The sequence below is a fragment of the Colias croceus genome, chromosome 17, assembly GCF_905220415.1.
Source record: "Colias croceus chromosome 17, ilColCroc2.1".
Lineage (NCBI taxonomy): Eukaryota > Metazoa > Arthropoda > Insecta > Lepidoptera > Pieridae > Colias > Colias croceus.
The window spans coordinates 4,871,002-4,894,388 of NC_059553.1; the positions used below are offsets into that span (position 1 = coordinate 4,871,002).

The 23,387-nt window shown below is 31.6% G+C and overlaps 4 protein-coding genes across 5 annotated transcripts; 1 reads left to right on the forward strand and 3 right to left on the reverse strand.

The window, feature by feature from the left end:
• Window positions 1-211: 211 nt before the first annotated feature.
• Window positions 212-9,445, reverse strand: LOC123699299. Its single transcript, XM_045646224.1, has 7 exons — window positions 9,390-9,445; window positions 8,913-9,103; window positions 7,876-8,057; window positions 6,130-6,148; window positions 3,330-3,365; window positions 2,625-2,822; window positions 212-480 (listed from the first exon to the last, which is right to left on the reverse strand). The coding sequence occupies exons 2-7, from the start codon at window positions 9,100-9,102 to the stop codon at window positions 287-289; spliced, it is 819 nt and encodes a 272-aa protein (XP_045502180.1). The 5' UTR covers window position 9,103; window positions 9,390-9,445; the 3' UTR covers window positions 212-286.
• A 6,151-nt stretch (window positions 9,446-15,596) lies between these two features.
• On the reverse strand, window positions 15,597-16,325 carry LOC123699300. The gene has a single exon (XM_045646225.1). It carries the CDS (start codon window positions 16,323-16,325, stop codon window positions 15,597-15,599), a length of 729 nt encoding a protein of 242 aa, XP_045502181.1.
• Window positions 16,326-18,769: 2,444 nt separating this feature from the next.
• Window positions 18,770-20,136, forward strand: LOC123698884 (ejaculatory bulb-specific protein 3-like). 2 transcript variants are annotated; one of them, XM_045645696.1, is made up of 4 exons: window positions 18,770-18,824; window positions 19,090-19,284; window positions 19,692-19,818; window positions 19,977-20,136. In XM_045645696.1, exons 2-4 carry the CDS (start codon window positions 19,095-19,097, stop codon window positions 20,050-20,052), a joined length of 393 nt encoding a protein of 130 aa, XP_045501652.1. In that variant the 5' UTR covers window positions 18,770-18,824; window positions 19,090-19,094; the 3' UTR covers window positions 20,053-20,136. The 2 variants fall into 2 exon arrangements, with proteins under 2 accessions (XP_045501652.1, XP_045501651.1); XM_045645695.1 differs by having other exon boundaries at window positions 18,817-18,851.
• Window positions 20,137-20,172: 36 nt separating this feature from the next.
• On the reverse strand, window positions 20,173-21,910 carry LOC123698882. Its single transcript, XM_045645694.1, has 3 exons — window positions 21,533-21,910; window positions 21,252-21,378; window positions 20,173-20,824 (listed from the first exon to the last, which is right to left on the reverse strand). Exons 1-3 carry the CDS (start codon window positions 21,828-21,830, stop codon window positions 20,662-20,664), a joined length of 588 nt encoding a protein of 195 aa, XP_045501650.1. The 5' UTR covers window positions 21,831-21,910; the 3' UTR covers window positions 20,173-20,661.
• Window positions 21,911-23,387: the final 1,477 nt, after the last annotated feature.

Here is a 23,387-nt window from a genome sequence, read left to right on the forward strand (position 1 = left end):
ACATAAATAATAATCAGGAGGTTGTATGGAAATAATTAAGTTAATAAATAAAGATCCAGGATCTTACTATGAATCGTAAATCATTTACATCAAAATGTTTATAAATATTCGATATTCGTAAACACAAAAAAATTAGGTTAGCTAAAAAAATGACTAAATTTTACTTGATACAATAATGCATTATATTATAGGATAGGGATAAAAACGACTCTTAAATTTGAACTAATAAATTTATTTTCGCGAAAATTTAGAAGAAATAATTGCAAACATCAAACTCTGTATACATTTAGTGCGCTGCAACGGTGCGGAGTTCCTGCTCGTATTTCAATACATATTTGTGCTCAGGGTCGTATTTGGCCTTCAGTTGTTCCCAGTATTCAGCCTTTTTGTTGATGAGGTGACCGATGACCTTTCTGGTACCAGCCTTTTGGGTGTCTGTGCACTTGCCGCAGTTATTTTCGAGAGATTCCTTGATGTGAGCTGTGGATGACAAACATAGATTTATTATACGTTTTAATACGATTACGATTCATTGTAATATATGTTTATGTACCTATATTTGTAAGAGAAGCAACCGATGATTGCGTAACAATATGTTATTTTAGAAAATAATCTATTTCAATGATACCAGTATTTTAATACATGGATCTGCTTCTTCTTAATAGATGTCACATTTATATGAATTTTAATTCAGGATAAAATCGTATATCTCTCAACTGCATATAAGAAAATAATTATACATACATAGTTATAAAAATACAGACTGCTATGATATACCTACTCTACATAATTGCTTAAAATTAGAGGTTATAAAAATATGTTTAATTTAATCTAAATCAAAGAAGGATAATAACTATACTAAAGTCTAATTGCTTTCAACTCTATGAACTTTTATACCTACATGTTCAGAATAAAGTCCGTATTTAGCATAAAATAATTTAAGACAATATGATAAACATGTAGACTCTACATGTTTATCATATCTACATTGTAGAACCTTGGTATATTATAGTTTCCTTGTATTTGCATTGACATCGCGGGGTTTACAGGCCAAGAACGAATCCTTACAATTTCATATATTATAAAATTCATGAAAATATAGTTATTATTTTATAAATTTTGATTTGATGCTCAATGTTTATAGATAAATAAATAAATAAATATTTCGGGACAATTTTCACACACGGCACGATCTGATCCCATACTAAGCTTGTGTTATGGAAACCAGATGCCTGATAAACATACATAATATATAATTTTAAATAAATACTTATATAGATAATTAACACCCAGACACAGAGCAAACATCTGATGTTCATCACACAAATATTTGCCCCGGGTGGGATTCGAACCCACGACCTCTGGCTTGGAAGGCTTTGCCACTACCAACCAAGCCAACCGGTCAGTCAAAATATAAAATAAAGTTTTAAATTATACTTTTTTTAGTAATTAGATATTCAAACTGAAAATTTTATCCACTAGACATCTTTCAGAAGCGTTTTTGAATAGTCAAAATGCATAATATATTTACTACCGGTTCGAAAAGCAGTTTCTTATGTGGTTGTGTTATTTAGAAATTGAGTTTTATTTTTTTGTATTTTTGCGTTTCAAAATGCACTTTTAATACGTACGGCTATATAAGTAAGTATAAATATTATTCGTTTTCCTAAAGTAACTTCTCTAAGGTGTGAAAATGAATCACCAAGACGTAGCAATCTGTATGACGTATCTTCTATAATATAAAAATGAATCCCAAAATGTGTTGGTAAGCGCATAACTTGAGAACGGCTGAACCGATTTCGTTAATTCTTTTTTTATTATATTCCTTGAAGTACGAGGATGGTTCTTATGTAGAGAAAACGTAAATATGTACCACGGGCGAAGCCGGGGCGGACTGCTAGTTCAGTATAAAACTATACCTAGTTAAGTGCAAAGGACAGACTTGTTTGTTTCCATGATCTATTTATGACCTATTATTAGTCTGCATAAATTCATAAATATTATAATTTATCATCATAAAACTGGTTTTGTCAGACAAGTGAATGATTGTTTCTTAGTAGTGTATAATTTTATCAATATTGAAAATAAACGTTGGCTATTGCACGTGGAATCTTGAGATTGGATGCAAAAACGACATAATTGCCTTTTAAATATCATTATTAAAATTTAATTAAACGACATAAATTTCCTTTAAATGTTATTATACAAATTATATTCGTAAAGATAGTTCTAACTTTTATAAATATTTATGTACTATAGAAGATATTGTAGCTAACTTTTGAAAGAGTTTTTCAACTTTACACACTTTGATTCTCTATATTTTAATATGGTTATTTCGTGATTTTTTATTCGATTTAATTTAATATTATACCAGTTATACCTACCCGAAATGATATTATAAAGGAGTGCATACTACTTTAATTTGAAATCTAACATGACAATGAAAACAGGGGTATTAACCAGTTTTAAACTAAAACATTGAAACAGCTACCAAACGAGTTGAAATTTTAACGCAGCATTTTGCTTTTGCAAAACAGGCATCTTTAGCTCCAGACTACACTAAGATACAACTTACATAGTAACTGTTTACTATGGTACAACTTCAACATTTGAACACGTCTTACATTTCATTTCCTTTCCGTCAGGGGAGCATTTGCCTTGGTCCAGCACACACTTGATGTAAGGGATTAAAAGGCGGTCGTTGGCCAGGATCTCGTCGAGGTCCACGTCGTCATAGCGGTCGGTGTAATGCTCAGGGCGGGCGGACGCGATGGCCGCGAGCGCGAAGATGCAGACAACTACGAAGGATTTCATCTTGGTTTCTGGAATAATTAAAATAAAAGAATAATGATATTGGTATCTGTAGTAAATTAATAATAATAAATGGTATGGGCTGCAACTGGCGTCCTGCAACACATTAAAATAAAGTAAAGAAAGTGTTAGAACTATAAACGAGAGCTTTCCAAACACCAAGAATATTCAGATATCTTTTATTTTCAACAAAACTTAAAAATATGCTTATTATACATAGTAACAACAAAAATATAAAAAAATGTGATTAATATTTTTAAAAGCTCTATGTGGAAATTTGTGTATTATTTATTATACCTAAAGGAAACGAAATAATAATAATGATGATATGTTTTAAGAATAGAAATAAGTTATTATGAAAAATATGAAAACATTGTTCAAACATGCAATTTAATTCATTTTAGTTCGCTGTATTAGTTTAGTTAAAAATATACTCTAGCCTATTTATATTAAACTCGCAAATTAAAAATATATTTTATAAATATTATATGGATTTGAAAATCGTAAACACAATATACCTTGTAGGTGTTTAAGCACTGATTGGTAACTAACAACTGATAATGGTGGCATGCATGATTAGTCTTTATATACAACTTGAAATCTGCTCACAAAAACCATAATATTTGAATTTCCTACACATTTTTTATTCTCTTATTGGTCGTTACTCATACGTGCTTATATTTTTTATTGTTAGGGTTAAGGCTTTGACAAATCATTAGTTAGTTTTTGTTACACAAATTTCGAGATTTATTTCTCAGATTAGCTTTTGCAAATGATTTATATTATTATATGACATAAAATCAAATGGATGTTACACCTATAAAGGTGAAAAAAAAATCATGTTGATACCTATAAAGGTATCAACATGAATTTTGTTTTTTTCCAAATATTATTTTGGTTAGTGATGGTGTTTTGATCAAACAAGTGTTTCGATAAATGGTATGTAATTTATTTAAAAGTGTTAAAAAATGCAATTCTGGTCTTACTGCTTTTTTAATTCAAAGGTTAAGTACCTACTGTGTACACTGTTCATGCAATTAATACTTACTTAAATACAATTTTCTGAACCAAAAGCTGCATTTATTTAGCCAGAAAGTCTTTTTCTTTTTAAATTTTTCAACTAATAATATTCTGTAATAGTCTAATATCCATTAAGTTGAAAGCAACTTTAACCTTAAGTGAAGTCCCATGTCCCATAGTCGGGTAAGGGGCAGATGCATTATACATCTGTTTCACTGATCAAATTTATTTAGAGACAAGTCAATCAGCCTTCTGTGTCCTGCCAGACCGAGACATTTTTTCTTCATCTCCACTGGGAATCGAACCCAGAACCCCTCAGTTCTTCGCTCACGCGTCAACCACCACCAATGTACCAATGTACCAATAAGGCAGTCAAAGCAACTAGACAGGTATAAATAACTTACAGAGCATTGTCTAATTTAAATTTTCACTTTTGTAGGAATCGACTTAACTTTTATTAAATCGATGTGTTTAGTACAAAAACTACAGTACAATTTTTTATGGATATCATATAAGCTGTATTTATCATGCCAACACTATATTTTTTGTTTTTAATACATAAACGTTAATTAGTCATAATTTTAATGAAAAATTCAATAGGCTGTTCTCACGTTTATTGTTAAGATTAACAACTAGTTTCGAGAACTATGGGAGCGCTTTGGGTAGCCTATGCCCAGCATTGGGAATTGAAACTCGACAGACAATTCTCTAGCATTGTTTACTTTAATAAAAAAAAAAAATCATTCACAAACTTTCTTACCGGTTCTTCTCTCTAGTAATTTGCTTTCGGAACCGGTGGTAATTAGTCATGTGGTATGTACATATTTTGAAGGTTTAAAATTGAATAAATACGTATAAATGTAATGTTTAAAAATACAAATCTTAAATTTTTGATAACATTGCCTTGTATTAAACTAAATTTTTATAAAAATAAACATCACTGCAAAATTGCAAATATATTTTACGATAAAAAAAACGTCATATCGTGGAACTTTTGCAGACTCAATACCGGTTTTTCATCAGGTTGTTGATTGTTTATTACTTGACAAATATCAAAACAGCGTCAGTTCTCGGATTTACCACTCAAACCGGGACTCGTTTGACGCAAAAGAGCCTGTCTATGGATAAAGAGTTCTTTAAATAAATCGGATATAAAAACCCACTGCAGAAAAACAAATATCCTCTCTTTTTGGTACATTATATTTTAATACTTTAGAGTTTAGTATCTATGCAATTTCTCAGTTAATTTAATTGGATCAGTTATTAATATAATCTTATTGTTTAAATGTTGAATAAATCGAACGAAAAGTATTCAAATTAATTTTCGAATAATTTTCGTTCGATTTATTCAACATTTAAACCATAAGATGTATTTTTGCAGTGTCTAAGCTATTGTAAATTAAAAATTAAGACTGTATCTACGAAGGTGAAATAATGAAAAGATAAATAACCAATAACGAACGAAAAACATTATATATATATTTTTTTTTTATTGGATGAAGTTAAATTAACAAATTGCTAATTACATTTAATTACCTAAAATAATACCTATATTTTATTTAAATACATAAAATTTTACATTGGAAAATTCTACTCAGTAAATATAATTTAATAAAAAGTATAGTTACTTAGTATATATAGTATATAATTATTTTCAATTATTCGTATATTATGCCAATAAATTCACGATACAATCGCCATATAAATAATGCTCGTGCTAAGTAATGTTAATTTTAAATAATGTTACTGACGCATTTTGTTTCCAAGTATTATTGACGACTATGAAATATTAGAAAAACATTAGGTTACTAACACTATTCGTTTCATATTAAAATTTACGTCATTCTTTATTCGCTATTCCGACATAAATCTTAGAGCAACAGCAATTATGAAAATAATAAAAAATGCACGCCTTGATCTGAGTTCAGGCATAATTATTGTTCCTATTATTCATTTAACCAGAAATCCATTTAAGAATATTTTTAACGTATTGTTTATTAATTATAGGTATGAGCTATATAGATGTAAACTAATTGGCAAACGCTTTTTAAAATATTACGTTTAAGTATAGATCAAATCGCCCCAATCAAGCTATCTATTTCCATGTTCCTTAAATCATAGTATTATTTATTCGGCAAAAATCACGATGAAGAAATAGGTGACTTTTTCTATTTCACAGGAGATCTATACAATGTACAAAACACTTTTAGGTAGGTACTAAAATCATACCGTGGATATATTGTAAAACATTAAGCTAAAAAAATTTAGTTTCTTTTAAATGTGATAACATTTACTTACATGTACATGGTTTTAATACCTGTAGCGTTGCATTTTCACATATTTCATTTTCACAAATGATAACAATTAGTTACCACAGTATTAAGCCCTATTTACATGATGCTATCTTCTTGTAGATACATTCAATAATTGAATGTGATACTTTAAGCCGTCTACTCACCTACCTGCAGCAGGGCAATATTGGAATTGGACCCTAAATTGGCTCCTTAATTGTGATGTGGCATGTAGGGGCAATTTAGAGAACATTTGAAATTGCTCCGACCGCCGTGCAACCGAGATTGTTCCAATATTGCCTCTGCAGCAGGTACGTGGGTAGCCGGCTTTAGGCGCAATAATCAACAATCAATAATTTAAAGCAAAATTAACACGCAAATATAAGTAAAAAAGTGGAATGAAAACACAATGAAAATTTAATGCAACAGGCAAGAAAATGGCGTCTTGTAAACGGGCTTTTTATATTATCAGTGCTTCTGCAGTATTGTGGTAAGAAAGGAATTAAACGAGCGAACATCACATTGGGTATACTTGAGTATGCTGTTTTTATTTGCATTTTTTATTACATTTGTTTTATTTTATTTAAAAAAGTTTATTAATAAAGTAGGTATGTTGACAATATTTACTTAACAAGTGATAACTGCGTTAAAAACAACCGACTTCAAACTTGCACTTGCAAAATTTACAAATACCTACAGACAAAAATGCTCATAAAATAAAAACTACTGGGCCTATCCGAATAAAATTTTTATGGGACCAATTCGACACCATCCCGCATCGAACAAAAAAAGAATCACGTAAATCGGTTCAGAAACCTCGGAGTAATCGGTGTACATACATAAAAAAAAAAAAAAATATACCGGCCGAATTGATAACCTCCTCCTTTTTTTTGAAGTGGTTAAAAATAACAATTATTTAAACTGAGTGAATTACTTTGCATCTTAACTCATATTATTATTTATTATAATATCTATGTGCAAATAGTAAATAAGAATAAAAGCTCAGGGAAAAAGAAAAATATAAGTATAATATTAGCTGTGTTTTTGTAAGCACATTTCAGTTTTTATTCAAGAGTAATATATACATTATAATAGATCTGTGTACATTATACATTTTATCCGTGTACTTATTAACCTTCGTGCTAATATTGATTAAATAGGTACGTACTTTTTTCTGACCATTATAATAATATTGTATGTACATAAAAATGTGTGTAGCTAAGTTTGCTCACCTTATCAAAAAACAACGATTCACACTATTTTCTAGTTGGTTTTATGCATAAGCAATAATATAGAGTTCATTCACTCAGAGCACAGAATTATTTATTTTGTATTTTATCAACCTAATTTTATATGAATATTCGTCTCCAATTAATTAGTCAATCAAAGTTTTAAGACTCGATTTTGACCCCACTTTTAAACGGACCTACTTTACTTAATTTAAACTTCGTATACAGTCATTTTATGAGTTCATCTTATTTGAGTGTTTAAGGTTTTTTTATCTTTATATTATTATAAACATAATATTCAAATTTTCACTTAGCAACCATCATAATTCCAATTCGACCTTAACCCGCATGAGGAGTCAAATGAAAACGAAATAAAAACGAGAAATAATATTTATTTAAATAATAACCTATACTTAAGACTTAAAAATGACGAGTTTACAAATACATGTAATGTACACATACATTAAACTTATCACTCCAATCCATGCAGTCTCATGTCTTTTTTTGTAATAAAATTAGGCGGCAATATTCCTCAATTCGTTTTCGTATTTGACGACATATCTTCTACTAGGATCATATTTGTCAACTAATTGGTTCCAAGATGTTGGGTCCTTGTTGATAAGATGTCCAATAACAGTACGTGTTCCCTTGCGTTGGGTTTCAGTGCATTTAGCGCAATGGTTCTCTAAAGCTTCACGAATGTGTGCTGTAAAAAAATCATAATTACCCAGTGAAGCTTAAAAGCATAGTGCAGTATGGTATTCAGCTGCTATATTTTCTAGACGGAATCTCGACTTAGTGGTAATCAAATAAAAAATAAATTAAAATCATAACATTTAAAGGTGTAAGACAAAATAATATTTAAGTTTCATAACCTTTAGCGTACTTTTAAGAAGAACATGACATCGTTAATGTTATTTACTTCTATTTTTATATACGTACTAGCTTTCCGCCCGCGGTTTCGCCCGCGTTTTCAGAAAAAAAACCCCGCATAGTTCCCTTTCCCGTGGGATTTCCGGGATTAAACCTATTCTATCTCTCAAGTTGGATCGAACCGCACATGGTGTGCGAATTTTATTATAATCGGTTAAGTGGTTTAGGAGTCCATTGAGAACAAACATTGTGACACGAGATTTATATATATATTAAAGATTAACGTCTATACAGGGGATTTTTTTTCACCATAATACCTACTTGTTATAACAACATTGTTAATTACACTCAATATTTGCATTTGCTTTACATACAAAATAAAAACAACCGCAGATTTAATTTATTCTGTTATAAACCACAAAATAGCCTCAGTACTCTGTCAGGGCTATAAGTTTAGTTATAAATAAAAATAAAACCAAGTCAACCACGAGATAAAATAAGCAAAGTAGGTATAATCTACATACATACTTAGTATATTTTATATTCACACAATTTTATTATTTAGTAGACTTTAAAATCTCGTCATAAGATATACATTAGTTAGGGCATCTGGCTTGGAAAAAAAGATTTCTTAAAAACAAAATTAACTTAATATTACTTAATAACATAAATTAAAGAAAATACTTACATTTCAACTCCCTGCCTTCGTTGGTACATTTTCCCTTATCCAATACACAGTTTATGTACGCTTTCAAGAGCCGAGGGTTGCCAAGGATTTCTTCGATATTGATGTTATCAAAACGATCCGTATATTGTGATTGTGGCAGAGCTGCAGCGACAGCTATCAGCCCCAAAACACATAATACTGCGCCTTTCATTCTAAAACAATAACGTTAAAAAATTAAGTACTTATTGATAACAGCATTGTCTTTACCTGATACATCATAACAAGAGCCTATCAACAATATACAGTATCGTTTAACATTTAAACAGAGCTTATTTTTTTTGCTATGAATCTACCTAGGTTTTTTAAAAATTATGAATCACTTTTAATAATCCAAAATGAAAAAAGCTAAGAGTAATGACAAAGAACACAAAGCTTTGCGTAGAACAATAATTCAACAGCGAAATATTATGTTCTACAAAAAATTCAAAAAAAGAATACCTCAAATATTTTTTTACACACACGACTCGACGAGCACAGATGACAACGAAATTGGGAGGCTACATGTCACGTCTGGTTTTTATAGGATAAAAAAATCAAGATCTTTTCGTCAATGTAAACTCGTTTTTTATCTAGTCATAGCGTTCGGGGAATATTTCGTCACAAAGTGCTAATTATATTTGGCTGTTACAAATCTGTTTTTGAGCTTTGCAAAGCCGCCTTAGAACTGGTTGGTGGGAATATTAATAGCTTTAAAAAAGTTTGTTTATCCGTCATCATACACTGTTGTGCGTCACACTTGACCCTATGGATACATTAGTTTGTGACTATAGATTGCAATAATACTTAATGATCCAATCAGCGATTTAAAAAAATATAAATATTAATTTTTTAATATACATAGTAAATAACCTTTAAAAGATCTTATAACGCATGTATCCATTCTCGATGATAAAACCATTTATGGAGCTTTAATGACGTCCAAAAATATGTTAGAATTGAGTAGGTAAAGCTTTATAAAACCGTCCAATTAAAGATTAAAACTGGTAACATGAATTATATATTTTAGCTAAACATACATATAACATTATCAAAATAAGTGATATTCATAATAATAATACACTTGGTTATATTCAAGGTGAGAAACCGGGCGCAGGATCAAGAACATTAACATAATTTCTGTGAAATGGTAATATGGTATCAATAATTAAATTGACATGGTAATTTTAAGAATCTTGTAGGTATGGGTTCTACTTAAGCCTGGAAATTCTCCTAGTTAGAGTTGTGTTTATAATAGAGAGTTTATAATAGGTACTCTGGAGAACATAGGTAAACAACATTTAAATGGGCCAGAAATATATTAAGTTAAGGCTAGCCGTGTAAACTAATAAAATATGTACAAGACCTTTGACAAATGCATTCAAACGTTATTGTAAAGTTACAATAATGTTCTATTTTCGTACTCAAACGCTTACAATGAATCAAACAAAATAGAACAAGAATATCGTATTGTAAACGATAAAGTATAAACACACAAGTACCTATAGAGTTCATACTTCATATTCATCTTGTGTTATTTTCCTTCAATTGAATGTAATTCGTAGAACGGGTATGACACTACTATAGCTAAGTAAATCTATACTGCAAATATGTACGAAGAACAAATATTTCCATGTTGACTTTTTCTCCGACATCACGCTAGAATTCATCTCAAAGACTCAAGACAGGATAAGCAGAAAATAGTCGAGATCAGTTGATAAATTATCATAACACGCAAATCTTCACCATAAATTTGAAGTTGAATAGACTATTTATATTTTGCTAGCAACTCAACTAGCTTGTGTTTTATACATTTATAGTAAACGTTGATTATTTAATCACAAAATTAACTTAGTAAATGGGTTTTCACAGGGTAGTGTGAATTAATTTAGCAGTGCTATTCATGTGGCTATTGAATACACGACAGCAATAAAATAAACCTATGTGTAGATTTAATGTTATTCGTTATGTGATATAAGTCTAATAATACTTCCATAATTTTAATCATAAAAGCACATTTCCATACCAATAGTTAGATTCTTTTTATATTTCGTGGATGGACATATTTGAGATCACAAGAACCACAAGATTTATCGGATTTTCGAGTTTCTCCAGGATTTCCCTCTATTCCTGTTAAAAAAAGCTGCGACAATAAATTTCTGACAAATTTTACAATCAGCTCAATTTCTGTGTATAAAAAATAATAACAAAACCTGTTTAAGGTCAATGACATCTACAAAATAATTACGGTAGCCAAGTTAATTCATCAGTCACATCAATCTTCTGAAAGGTTATAATCGAGAGTCAAGGGTAAAGGTGGACTTCCGACCAGCGCGGCTCTATCGCAACGGCCGCAGCGTCTAAGCCGCTGCGTCACTGTCGCAGCGGCTTAGACGCAGATTGGCTTCCGAGCAGCGCGACTCCGGCGTCAGTCACAGTTATTAGTCCATACCTGACGGTTGTGCGGTACAGTAGGAATGAACCGAAAAATTAAAAAAATATTATTAGAATCATATAGATAGAATAAATAACAAAACAAAAAAAAAACACATTTAAACATTACATTGATAATATTAAGATCATAACAGTAGGATTATTTTACAGAGTGCAGTGATATCCAAACTAGGCTATTGCCTGTATCTTGGATATCAGAAACGGTATACAGGTCCCTTTATATGGCGAATTATATTGTATAGTATAAAAATTATGATAACTAAAAAGGAGTGTGTTTGTGGAGTGAAAAGGTGTGTGGGTGAGAGTGTGTGTGGGAGCGTGTGTGTATGGGTGTGTGTGGGAGTGTGTGTATGGGTGAGTGTGTTAATGTGTAAGTACGTGCATAGGAACCAACATTAAAAATATTATTTAGTGTACATATTATAACTGTTCCAATTTTGTTTCTTACAAAGATTTCAGTTGAGGTTTACCTTTGTTTTAGTTTTAGTTAATCCTTATGTTTTAAACTAGATCTTCGGTATCGCTGTAAGAGAGTTCGTAAAGCCAAGATTTCGTTATTTTATTGCATTTATTCATATTACAGTACTTCAGAGATTTTATTTTACAAACATTATTGTAGGTGTGAATGAGTGAGTAAGCTGGGCTGCGTCTGGCTAGTTTTGTGTTGTATGCAGGAAGTGGGATACGGAATGTTCTTTTCTTTAGTAGATCTTTGTAATCAGGTCGCGAAACTATCGACTTGTGTGTTAAACTTACAGCTGATAAAACGTATAATTGTCGAACACGAAGTACTTTAAACTCCCGATACAGTTCGTTCGTAGGGAATCGGAAAGGCTTGTTCAGTGACACTTTGATTAGTGCACGTTGAGCTCTCTCCAACTGCATGAGGTGAGTTTTGGCAGCACTACCCCAGACTGAGATGCTATAATTTATTACAGATTGGCACAGAGACATGTATACTTGTCTTAGAATTTTTGGAGGGGTGCAGTTACGAAGTTTCTTCATTATGAAGATGAGTTTTCTTACTTTTGATGATACTTCTGTTATGTGTTGGTGAAAGTTTAGGTTGGTGTCTAGGGTAACTCCTAAATATTTTATTGAGGGAGTGGTTTCAATGTGATGACAATTACATGTTGAATGAATGAATTTGGGGCTGGTGCAGGAATGAAGTTGGAGAGACTGGTTGGGGAGAAGTCTGGGGTTCGCAGATTTTGAAAAGGGTAAATATTTGGTTTTATTGGAATTTAAAGTGAGTAGATTTTTGTTAAGGGCTTTTGTTATGGTTAATAATCCTGATTCTGCGAACCTGTACGTTTGTTCCCAGTCCGCGCCATGAAAAATTAGAGCAGTGTCATCGGCGTAAGCAATTATGTGGGAGTTTTCTAAAGTCATTTTAAGGATGTCGTTGATGTAAATGATAAAAAGGGTTGGACCGAGAACGCTTCCCTGTGGGACACCAAATTCTATTTTTAGTTCGGAGCTAAGTTTATTATCAATTTTTATGCGTTGCATGCGGTCAGTTAAATAGCTCCTAAACCAGTTTAATGACGTGCCTCTAACTCCATTTGCCTCCAGTTTCTTTATGAGTAATCCATGTGATATTGTGTCAAACGCTTTCGCCAGATCTAAAAAGACACTTAGACAGCAGTGTCCGTTTTCTGAGTGCAAGGATATGAGATTGGACAGTAGGGAAATTGCATGATCAGTGGATTTGTTTCTTCGAAAACCGAATTGATTGTTTGAAATTAGTTGATATTTCTCTAAGTAAGAGGTCAGTTTGTTGTTAACAATTTTTTCAAGTGCTTTACCAAGTATGCTTAAAAGAGCTATGGGTCTGTAGTTTTCTGGGAGGCTTTTTGTTCCATTTTTGTAAATTGGTATCACAACTGCGGTTTTCCAGCAATCTGGAAACACTCCGGATTCTATACTTAGATTGAATATGTGTGTAAGAGGAGTGATAATTTCAGGAAGAATGACCTTAATCGTACGGACTGTGAGCTTATCCAAACCGGGGGAGCCGTCATTATTCATGCTAATTATTGTTTTACGTACTTCTATTTCGTCGGTTGGGGAGAGAAAAAAGGATTGCGATGCTGAGCTATGTAATTCATAAGAATTTATTAGTGCTTCTTGCGATATATTTAGTTTATTCAGGATTCGATCAGCTAAAGTTTTCCCGACCGTGGTAAAATATTTATTACAGTTGTTAAGAGAAGCATTTATGTTATTACTAACTTGGAGTAGTTCCATCGGAGGGTTGGAGTGATTTGTGGTTTGACTTATATTTTTAATGGTTTTCCATAGTAATTTTGGGTTAGATTTGTTCTGTTCTATAAGTGTGCTGTTGTATTGTGTTTTGACATTTCGAAGTATTTTATTGCAGAAGTTTCTGTATCTTTTATAAATGAGTTGGCGTGTTAGATCACCAGGATGTAGTTTGGTATCTTTATGTAATTTATCTCTATGTGTTATGCATCGAATTAAACCCGGGGTGATCCAAGGCTTTAGGATTGTTCGTCTGCGGCTTACTTTAATTTTGACCGAGTGTTTTTCAATGGTGGTAGTTAATATATTATAAAAAGAGGAGGATGCATCATTGACTTGTGTATACGAAAGAGTTTCCTTCCAATTAGTATTTCTTAGTGAAGTTATGAGGGCGTCTGTGTCAATCTTCGTACGCCATCGTGGTAGTTTTTGTGGTTGCTTTGAGTTTCCTACATGAGCTATGACAATATCATGATCGGTGATACTCGATTTACATATTGCACCATAAAGTTTACCGGTTGCTTTGATGAAAATGTGATCGAGACACGTATTACCCCGTGTGGGTTTTGTGATAGAGGGAAGCAAACAATGTGACGACATGATACAAAGATAATCCATAGATTCTTGAGATGCTGAGTTACAAATATCAATGTTTAAATCGCCAGCCACTATCGCAGTAGGTTTGTTACTTAATGTATGAAGCAGAGTGTCTAAAGAAGAGAGAAACGATGTGTTAACCGGAATGGATGGGGTGCGATAGATTCCTAGTAGCGAGATCTTATGATTAATAATTATCTTTAGGCAATCTGCATTTGTGAGTGAGGAGTGTTCTACAACTGAATTGTGGCATTCTTTAATGAATATTACTACACCACCCGATTTATTTATCTGGTGAGAAGAACGAAACGAATTGTAGCCTGGTAAATTGTCAATTATAGTATTTTCACTTAACCAGCATTCTGTCAAAATTACAGCATCAAATTTATAATGGAACCTACTTAAGTTTAAAACAAAATCATCGAAATTTCGTTGTATGCTTCTAATATTCAAAGATAACACTAGAAATCCGCTTGCTTTAGGTTTCAAGTTAGAGTTATTGAATTTTTCTATAGACTGGTAGGGATGACATTCGATTGAAATGGATTCATCTAATTCATCAGTTACATTAATTAGTGACATGTTAAAGAGGTGAATTTATAACGACATGGTTTTTTTCTTATATATATTTTGTCATCCCTATAATGCGCTTGAGCATACTTATGGTGATTAATATTATGTGTGTGATTACGAATGCAACGTATTGATCGTAGTGGTAGAAGGTGAGTGTGTGTGTGAGTTATGTGATGTGTAATGTGTGTATTGTAAGTAGTGTGTTTACATATTTTTAATAATTGGAAAGTTACAGTAAGAATAAAAGTGAAAGAAATAATAAAATTAGAAATAAAAATAGTTACATTCTCATAATATAACAAAATTAAAAACAAAATAAATATTTTATATATCGTGCGTTTTGACTTTTGGTTCGCACAGATAAGTGAAGTTTTTAAACAAAGAGTATTAAAACTAAAAATAAAAACAATTGCATTGTCATATAGCGAAGTTAAAAACAAAATATACATTCTATTTAACATGCGTTTTGTCTTTTGGTTCGCACAGACATGTAAAGTCTTTAAACAAAGAGTAGTTGTAAAAATAGTTATCGTTCTTATTATATTAATTACATACAAGCTTATTGTCGAGTTTAACAAATTATTTACCTTAGAATTTATCTTAATTATATTAATAAAATTAATGAACTTACAATAAATTAAATAAAAAATACGTTTGTGATAGAATATTATACATAATGGGAAGGATAGTACTATTTCAAATGTTGTGCGAGTTTCTAGACAGAAAATATTATATTTAAAATTTTTATACCAATTAAAAAAGTATGATATGCGAGTGAGTTTACGAGATTGTTTGATTATTATTAAACGCGTTGTGCAGCTGGTGAAGATCTTCTTGTTTCTTGATGGCGATTGCTGGGTTGCCCTCTTGTTTACGTATGTAAACCACGCCGTTTTTAATCCAACAGTACTTGTAACCACATGCCTTTGTTTGTTGCCGAGCAGCACGAAATAAGTTTCTGTTTTCCTGCGTGAGCCGTTCATTGAAATAAATATCTGTATTTTTGTATGCTGCTGAACCAAGTCCCATGTCTTGAGCGTTAAAGGAGCGCTGCTTCATTTTACCAACTTTTAAAAATTCGTCCCGTTTATTACGACTCAAAAATCGGGCTATTAAAGGTCGAGGTGGCTGTTGTGAGTTGTCTTCGGCGTTGTCAATATTTTGTGAGTGCTTCCGCGGGGGGCCCACGCGGATGGTGAAATCTAAGTCATATTCTTCTATAGGAATACCTAGTTTTTGGGAGATAACGCGGAATGTATGTGCGGGGTTTTCATTCGGAGTTTCTGGAACGCCTACAATTTCTACTTCATTGCGGAGCTGAGATTGTGCGTTAGTATTCAAGCGGTCTTTAATTTCAGTGATTGCATATTCTAACGTAAGTATTCGTTTTTCTTGACGTTCCAACTTAGTGTCGTACTCATCAAGACGTAGGTTACATTTCTCAATATGGTCAGTAAGGGACATCATTTGGGATTTAATTTCTCCAACAGTTTCTCTGATTAACCTCATCTCGTGAACGATAGCACTGATTGACGCGTCTTTTGAGACATCAGATGAGCAAGTGAGGGGGGTGTTGATATTACGTGTATAGTTGGAGTCTTTCGTCAAGGTTGGAGTCTTGTTTGAATGTTTGGCATCACAAAGTGAGCATAACCAGTTCAGTTTAATGTCTTCGGATATTTTTTTAAAGTCTGTTATATTAGCACATATTGAGTGAAAGTTTTGTGAACATATAGAGCATTTAATATGATGTTGATTTATTCTTATTATTTTATTACACGCTCCGCAGTTACAAGCCATGTTTTTAAATAATATTTTGTTTCAATTCTATTAATAGAATAACAGTTACTCAAAATTCCTTACTTTTGTAGCGACGCTTCTAATCTGCGACGGATTATTTTCGAAAATAAGAGTCCGTCTCTTTCCCTCGAGGTGAAGTGTGGTGAGGTGGAGCCGCGCGCCGCGACAAATTCGAAGAATATAATTTTTAAATTATTTTAAAATGACATAAAACACTTCTGCACTTTTACGCAATTTTGATACTTATAACATGAATTTGTAAGACTGTTATGCTGTGAGACAATTTTTTAATAACAGGGACACAAAAAATACGTCCTATCCCTGGAGAGTCTAAAAACCGAATCCCAAAATAATATAGATATATAGAAATAAATAATATAGAATCCTTTTTAGGCTGGTTTTTGTAGCCCGTTTCACTTAAATCGTACAAAATTGCATGTAATGTGCGTAATGTGCGTAAGTATGTTACTAACGTCCATTTTTTAGATATTCTTTCGAAAATAACTCGATAATATCCTAAAAACAACGTGCTTTTGCAGCCTGCCACGCGACAGTGCTTGCGCGAGCATAGCACGGCCGCTACGGCCGCGCGACACTGACGCAGCGTTACTGTCGCTGCGACAGTGACGCTGCGCTCGAACGTTCCATCATACATTTCCGTACTGTATAATACTATCGCTCTGTCGCCGCGTCACTGTCGCTGCGTTAGTGACGCCGGAGCCGCGGTGGTCGGAAGTCCACCTATGCAAGATTTGTAAAATGGACTTAAATGTGGAAATTTCCGTATTTCATCGGAACAAAAGTGATATCACCTTTGTTATATATAATTATAACACACATAACGACTGAATACTTTTATTAAGCTCACAAAAGATTTTATTAGCCAGCTATCAATGGTGGAGTCGAGCCAGTCCAACATGTTTAATTTTTGATGAGACAAGAAAATATTGTAGCCGTTGTATTACATATTACCCACAAATTATGCCATAACAGACACTATAAAAAATACAGAACGTATATAGTGCATTACAAAAACTAGCAGTAAGTGAGAAACCTCCATAACTGGAACTCATCCTGAGGTCCCAACACTTTGGCACTGAATTACCTCTATTAGTGGGACGAGGTAAACCTCTATATCTGGGATTTGTTATTTCGATTTATCATCATAGTTACCTCTATAACTGAGACAGCGAGTAAATTTTATATGCATAAACCTCTGTAACTGAGATAAAATTGTTTGTTCAATCATTCTTATTTTACCCACAATTCCACACGTAATTCCAAGTACAAACTTTGAGCTTCAATTACTTTCAGTTTTAGTTTCGATTTACTATCATACAGATGTTTATTTGAAAAAACAAAAGTTCGTTTTGACATTTTTCAAATAGTTTGAGTGAAATCAATATACCTTTACTCATATTGTATTCTTACATTTCTTATAATACAGAATGTAGACCGTATTGAAGCGCTCTACGTACTGTAAAATCAAATGCTAAACTTTAATCATGACAATAAACCTATCGCATGCCATAAAGTAGTCACATGCTTGTAATAGTAACTAGTAACTACCATAATCTTATTTGAGAAATAATAAAAGCAATTTTGCTTGTACAGTTACCGAAAAAATCTAATCGAATTTTTTTATATAAACTCATAGGTAAAATTTTATCTACAAATATTTATTAACAATAAAAATTAAAAAGGAATGGAAATGCATAAGTATATATTATGTTTTGAATAATTATGACTTTAGTTAGTTCATATCCCACCTTTTTTTACGGGTTTACCGTGACTAACTATATGGTTAGATAACTCGAAAATTATAAAAATGAAACCAATTGAAAATGAATGAACACCAAAAATGAATGAAAGAATGGAAACAATGAGACGAGTATTTTTTTTTTGTTTTTTTATTATATATTAGAGTGGGCTGTACGGGCTAGTAGAGTGCCTGATCGTAAGCGAATGACGAATCCACCGCCCATATTCATCTACAGGGGTTTAAATAATATACTATGGATAATATGTATCTTTAAACAATATTTCATTTATTTAATATTTTCTTAGCCCATGTAACTTTTTTGTCCGTATAAAAATACTATAAAACCATTTCTGTATATACATGTTTACTTCTATTTCATATTTATTTATAAATAGGGAACAAAACGTGAAAAAATTATTATTCAGCCAGTATCCAGAACACAACAGGTAGATACAATTTTACTAATATCACAGGTAATATAATAATATAGCTAATTTATTACAAAAAAATTAAACTAAGTAGATTTTATTTATGCTGTTACAGGCGTCTGTATTTTTTTTTTTTGAAATTCGTGTTCAGGAATAAAATTAGCATTCATTTAAAAATTTTAACAAATTACTAGTATGTTCTTAAGTTAATATTGTGGTTATTTTTTAATAATTTTATAATTCACTAATAATTAATTACTGTATATTTTTATTTCATTTACAGATACTATGACTAAACATATAATAACACTATTTTTCCTCCTGTATGCTCAATGTTATTGTGAAAATTCAACATATACTACAAAATACGATAATGTCAACCTAGATGAGGTTTTATCCAGTGAGAGATTACTAAATGGCTATGTTAACTGTTTATTGGACCAGGGACCATGTACTCCCGACGGCAAGGAATTGAGACGTAATTATCATTGTTTTAAGTTAATTATACTTACTATATCGCTAAAATCTTTAAGGCGCCAAAAAATAGAGTTAAGTTACAGAGTTACAAAAAATACGCGCCTCGCCGATAACATAATATAACAAAACGCCAATCAAAAAATAGAACAATCAAATGATTAATTTGTACCCCTTTTTACAATTAATTTACTTTGACTTAATTATTACGCATCTTCATGTATGGAATAGTATAGTTTCAAACAATTTAGTAAATAAATGGAATCATTCAAATAAATGCACATAAACTACTTTACCCCAGGAAATATTAGATTTGTTTTCCTTTTGACCTTACTTCTGCTTCGTTGATCCTTCTGATTAATTACCTAACTATGTATTTAGGACTAAGCAATAAAACGTAAATAATTTTAGGTAACCTGCCAGATGCAATTCAAAATGATTGTAAGAAATGTACTGAGCGTCAAAAGAACGGTGCAGATAAAGTAATGCAGTTCATCATAGATAACAGACCCGAAGACTGGAAGAAGCTAGAGGAAAAGTAAATTAGTTCTTATTTCCTATAAGCCTTACAAAAATATCTTGGCAATTTTACCAAAACACGTTTTGCTTATGTTTTTGAATAGGATCAATAAAATTGGGCTTTTAATAATATTTCACTGCTATAAGCAAAATTAATAAAGATTGTTTATTTTTCAGGTTTAATCCAGATGGTAGTTACCGTTTGCAGTACATAACTCGTAAAAACCAAGTGAATTCAACAGTTTCTGATTAGTATGGAGGATGAACTTAAAAATCAGGCATGAATCTTTGTAATCCGCATTACGAAAGTCGCTAATAAAATTTGGGTATAGCAATGCATTTGCAGTTTTTCTTAAATTACAAATAATACACATTTCATTTAAGAAGACTTTATTTTTCGAATTCTTAATCTAGCATCGAAGCTACCCGTTAGACCTTTCCTGGATAAAATTATGATGTAAATATGGTAAATATAATGTATTTTGGTACTACTATTAGATATTTACAGCTTATACAATTTTATTTTGAATTAATTAATTTTAATTTAGGCTAGTAGTAAAACACATACAACACACTAGTATTTACTTGTTAGATTTTACATGAATTTAATTTAAATTTTGAAATGAAGCGTTTTAACGCATTTAATCCTACTTATATTATTTTATCCCGCCACAATTTAAAATTCACCAAAAATTCAACCTACAACTTATACTCTTGTATGCGTTCTTTAAAAACGATGTTATGGTAACTTAATCTCATAAAACCTATTATTCGAGAGACTTTTAACAGTACATAATAATTAAATAGAAACTTAAAACGTTCATCATATTATCACTAGCAAGTTATTTTAGTAGGCTCAGATTTAATTTATTTTCTCAACAGCATATCTTTTTACTCTTACTTTCACACCAGGCATTGTATATCGATTTCTCTTATTTTCTATGTATTCTGGTGATCCTATAATTTTGTATTTATGTTTTTCTTCTCTAGGCGGCTCCTTTTTTGGCAATATAATTAATGCTGACCTGAAATATAATATTCAAGCTTATGATTAAATATTAGGAAATTTAAAAGTAAGTACATAATATTGAAGTATAAGATATCGTTATAACTAGACACCTACATAAATTGTTAATATTAATATCTGCTGAGAAAATTTTGCCTTTTCAAAACTGGCAGTAGAGAAGCGTTTCTATATGTATTTTGAAAATAATTTTAGATACCTTGGTAGATACACGAAAAATATGTAAGTATACTTGCAAGACATGAAATTGTTTTTGTAAAATTATTTATAATATTTTGTAATGTTTCATTCATTTTAATCATGAACATAAAAGTATTTTTAAATTTACGTTATTCGATTATCATACTGATTGAAAGAGTTCTATAAAATATAAGCGAACCTTACATATTTATCCAACAATCCTTTGGATTTTGTGGAGGCTGTCGTACCTGGTGAGAAACAACTTCCACGCAACAGGATCGTGTGCCATCATGGACGCGACAACTTTTCCCGCGCTTTGTTTTTCATCGGCCGAACATTTAGCGCAGTCATCTTTTAATGCATCTATTAAAACGTCTGTAACATCGAAGGTAATAAATAAATTATAAGCTTTTTATCCTTGTTGATAAGTTTATAAGTTTATTTGCAATTAATGATACCTACTGAAATTAAAAAAAAAATAATAAAAAGCTAATAATTTTAAACTAGGTTGAAAGCCTGTATAACTTACTTTTTATAGCACGCATAGATTTTGAACAATATCGGTCAACAGACATCAAACATTTCACGTCTTCATATGGTAGCGGAGGCAGAGCCTCATTTAAATTAATTTTGCTTTTCAAAGCATCTATCTTCTCTTCATTGCTAACAACTTCGTTAATTACTTGCATATCTTCATCACCGTATACTATATTAAAACCAACACTTTTGACACCATCGCTTACAGTTCTATCTATTCCTGGAGCGGTTAATTCACATCTTATAATTGGAAATAAAACTGTTAGAACGGGAATAATTTTGGTCAACATTGTGTTAGCAACTAGCGCCTTAGGGTAAATCAAAAGTAGTAATGAGGACCACGATTAAGTTGATGGAATCACACGTGAACAAAGATGTATTGTTGACACATTGCCTTCAGTAACGAATGTTGAGGGTTGGCAGGTATCAACAACATTTTCAGTTTTATTATCAACTAGCTGTAACCCGAGGTTTTAGCCGCATTGCTCCTTCTATTGGTCTTAGCGTGATGATATATAGCCTATAGCTTTCCTCGATAAACGAACGGATCCGCGATTAGCGCGTTCAAGCAAGCAAACAAACAAACTCTTCAGATTTATAAAATTAGTAGGTACCTATCTATAGATGTTGTCGATGCATGTAATCTCTGCTGGTTGATACCTATTACATATAAGAAAAATATAATGCTATTATTTAAGTTAATATGTATTACCTTTTCTTACAAATATACATATTATATGGTCGTTTGAGAACACAAAAACCCATTTAATTTATTAATTAATTTTTTAACGTCACTTAATTTTTTTCTAAAGTAATAAAACGTCACTGTTTATGCGATCCAATTACTTCATATTTTGAACCATTTAAATATGATTGTAAATGAAAGTGAAAAATGGTTTACGATCCCTGATACTTCAATTATTCGGGGCGCGTAGTCTCTTAAACAATCAGCCTTCGAACATAAGCATACCAAGTACGCCGGTAAATACAAAATATTAACCATTCAACTGCATTCTCGACAATACTCTCACTCTATATTTTGTAAACACTGCCTAATTTGTAAACATACAAACAACCCAAAATAATATGACGTAACTTGTAAATACAACGTTTAACACCATTAATCAACAGTCAACGCATTTCGCTAGTACCTACAATAAAATAAATGGTGAAGAAAATGTAATGGTAGGTGTCTTCATCATCATCAGCCTATGGTTGTCCTACAAGCCATAGGCCTCTCCCATAGCACGCTACTGAAGCCCGGTCGTTTGTGTACTATTATCACACTATTATCTAAGTATACGTAGGTATACCTAATTACTATTACCTAATAAAAAATATATATCACTTTATAACATTTATTTGTATAATCCAGAACAAAAAGTAATTTTTAAATTGACTTGGATTTAAATGTAGAGACTTTTAAACATTTGCATTATGATCTAGAGGCTATGAGGTGCTATGAGGCAACAGTTTATAATTTATATACATGTAAATAATTTACGTTATACAGCTCTTTGATATAAAGCCAGCCTCAAGCTTCGGAGGTGACAAATACAACAATATAGATTACAAACAGTATTATTGTGAAAACTCTTATACACTATAATAATAACTCTTTTAAAGTTCAAACGCTTAAAGGCATAGAGAACATTATCAATAAGCAATCGATAATACACAGTTATAAGCAATAATTGATCTCGAATCTTCATCAGATATTTATATCATTAACCCTTCCTTAAAAATTCAAGTTTCACATACCGATGTGTAGAAATTAATTGTGCAATATTGAATGCCTCTGTTAATGATACAGACTGCAACTCTTGTTCATCAAGGTCGGGCATATA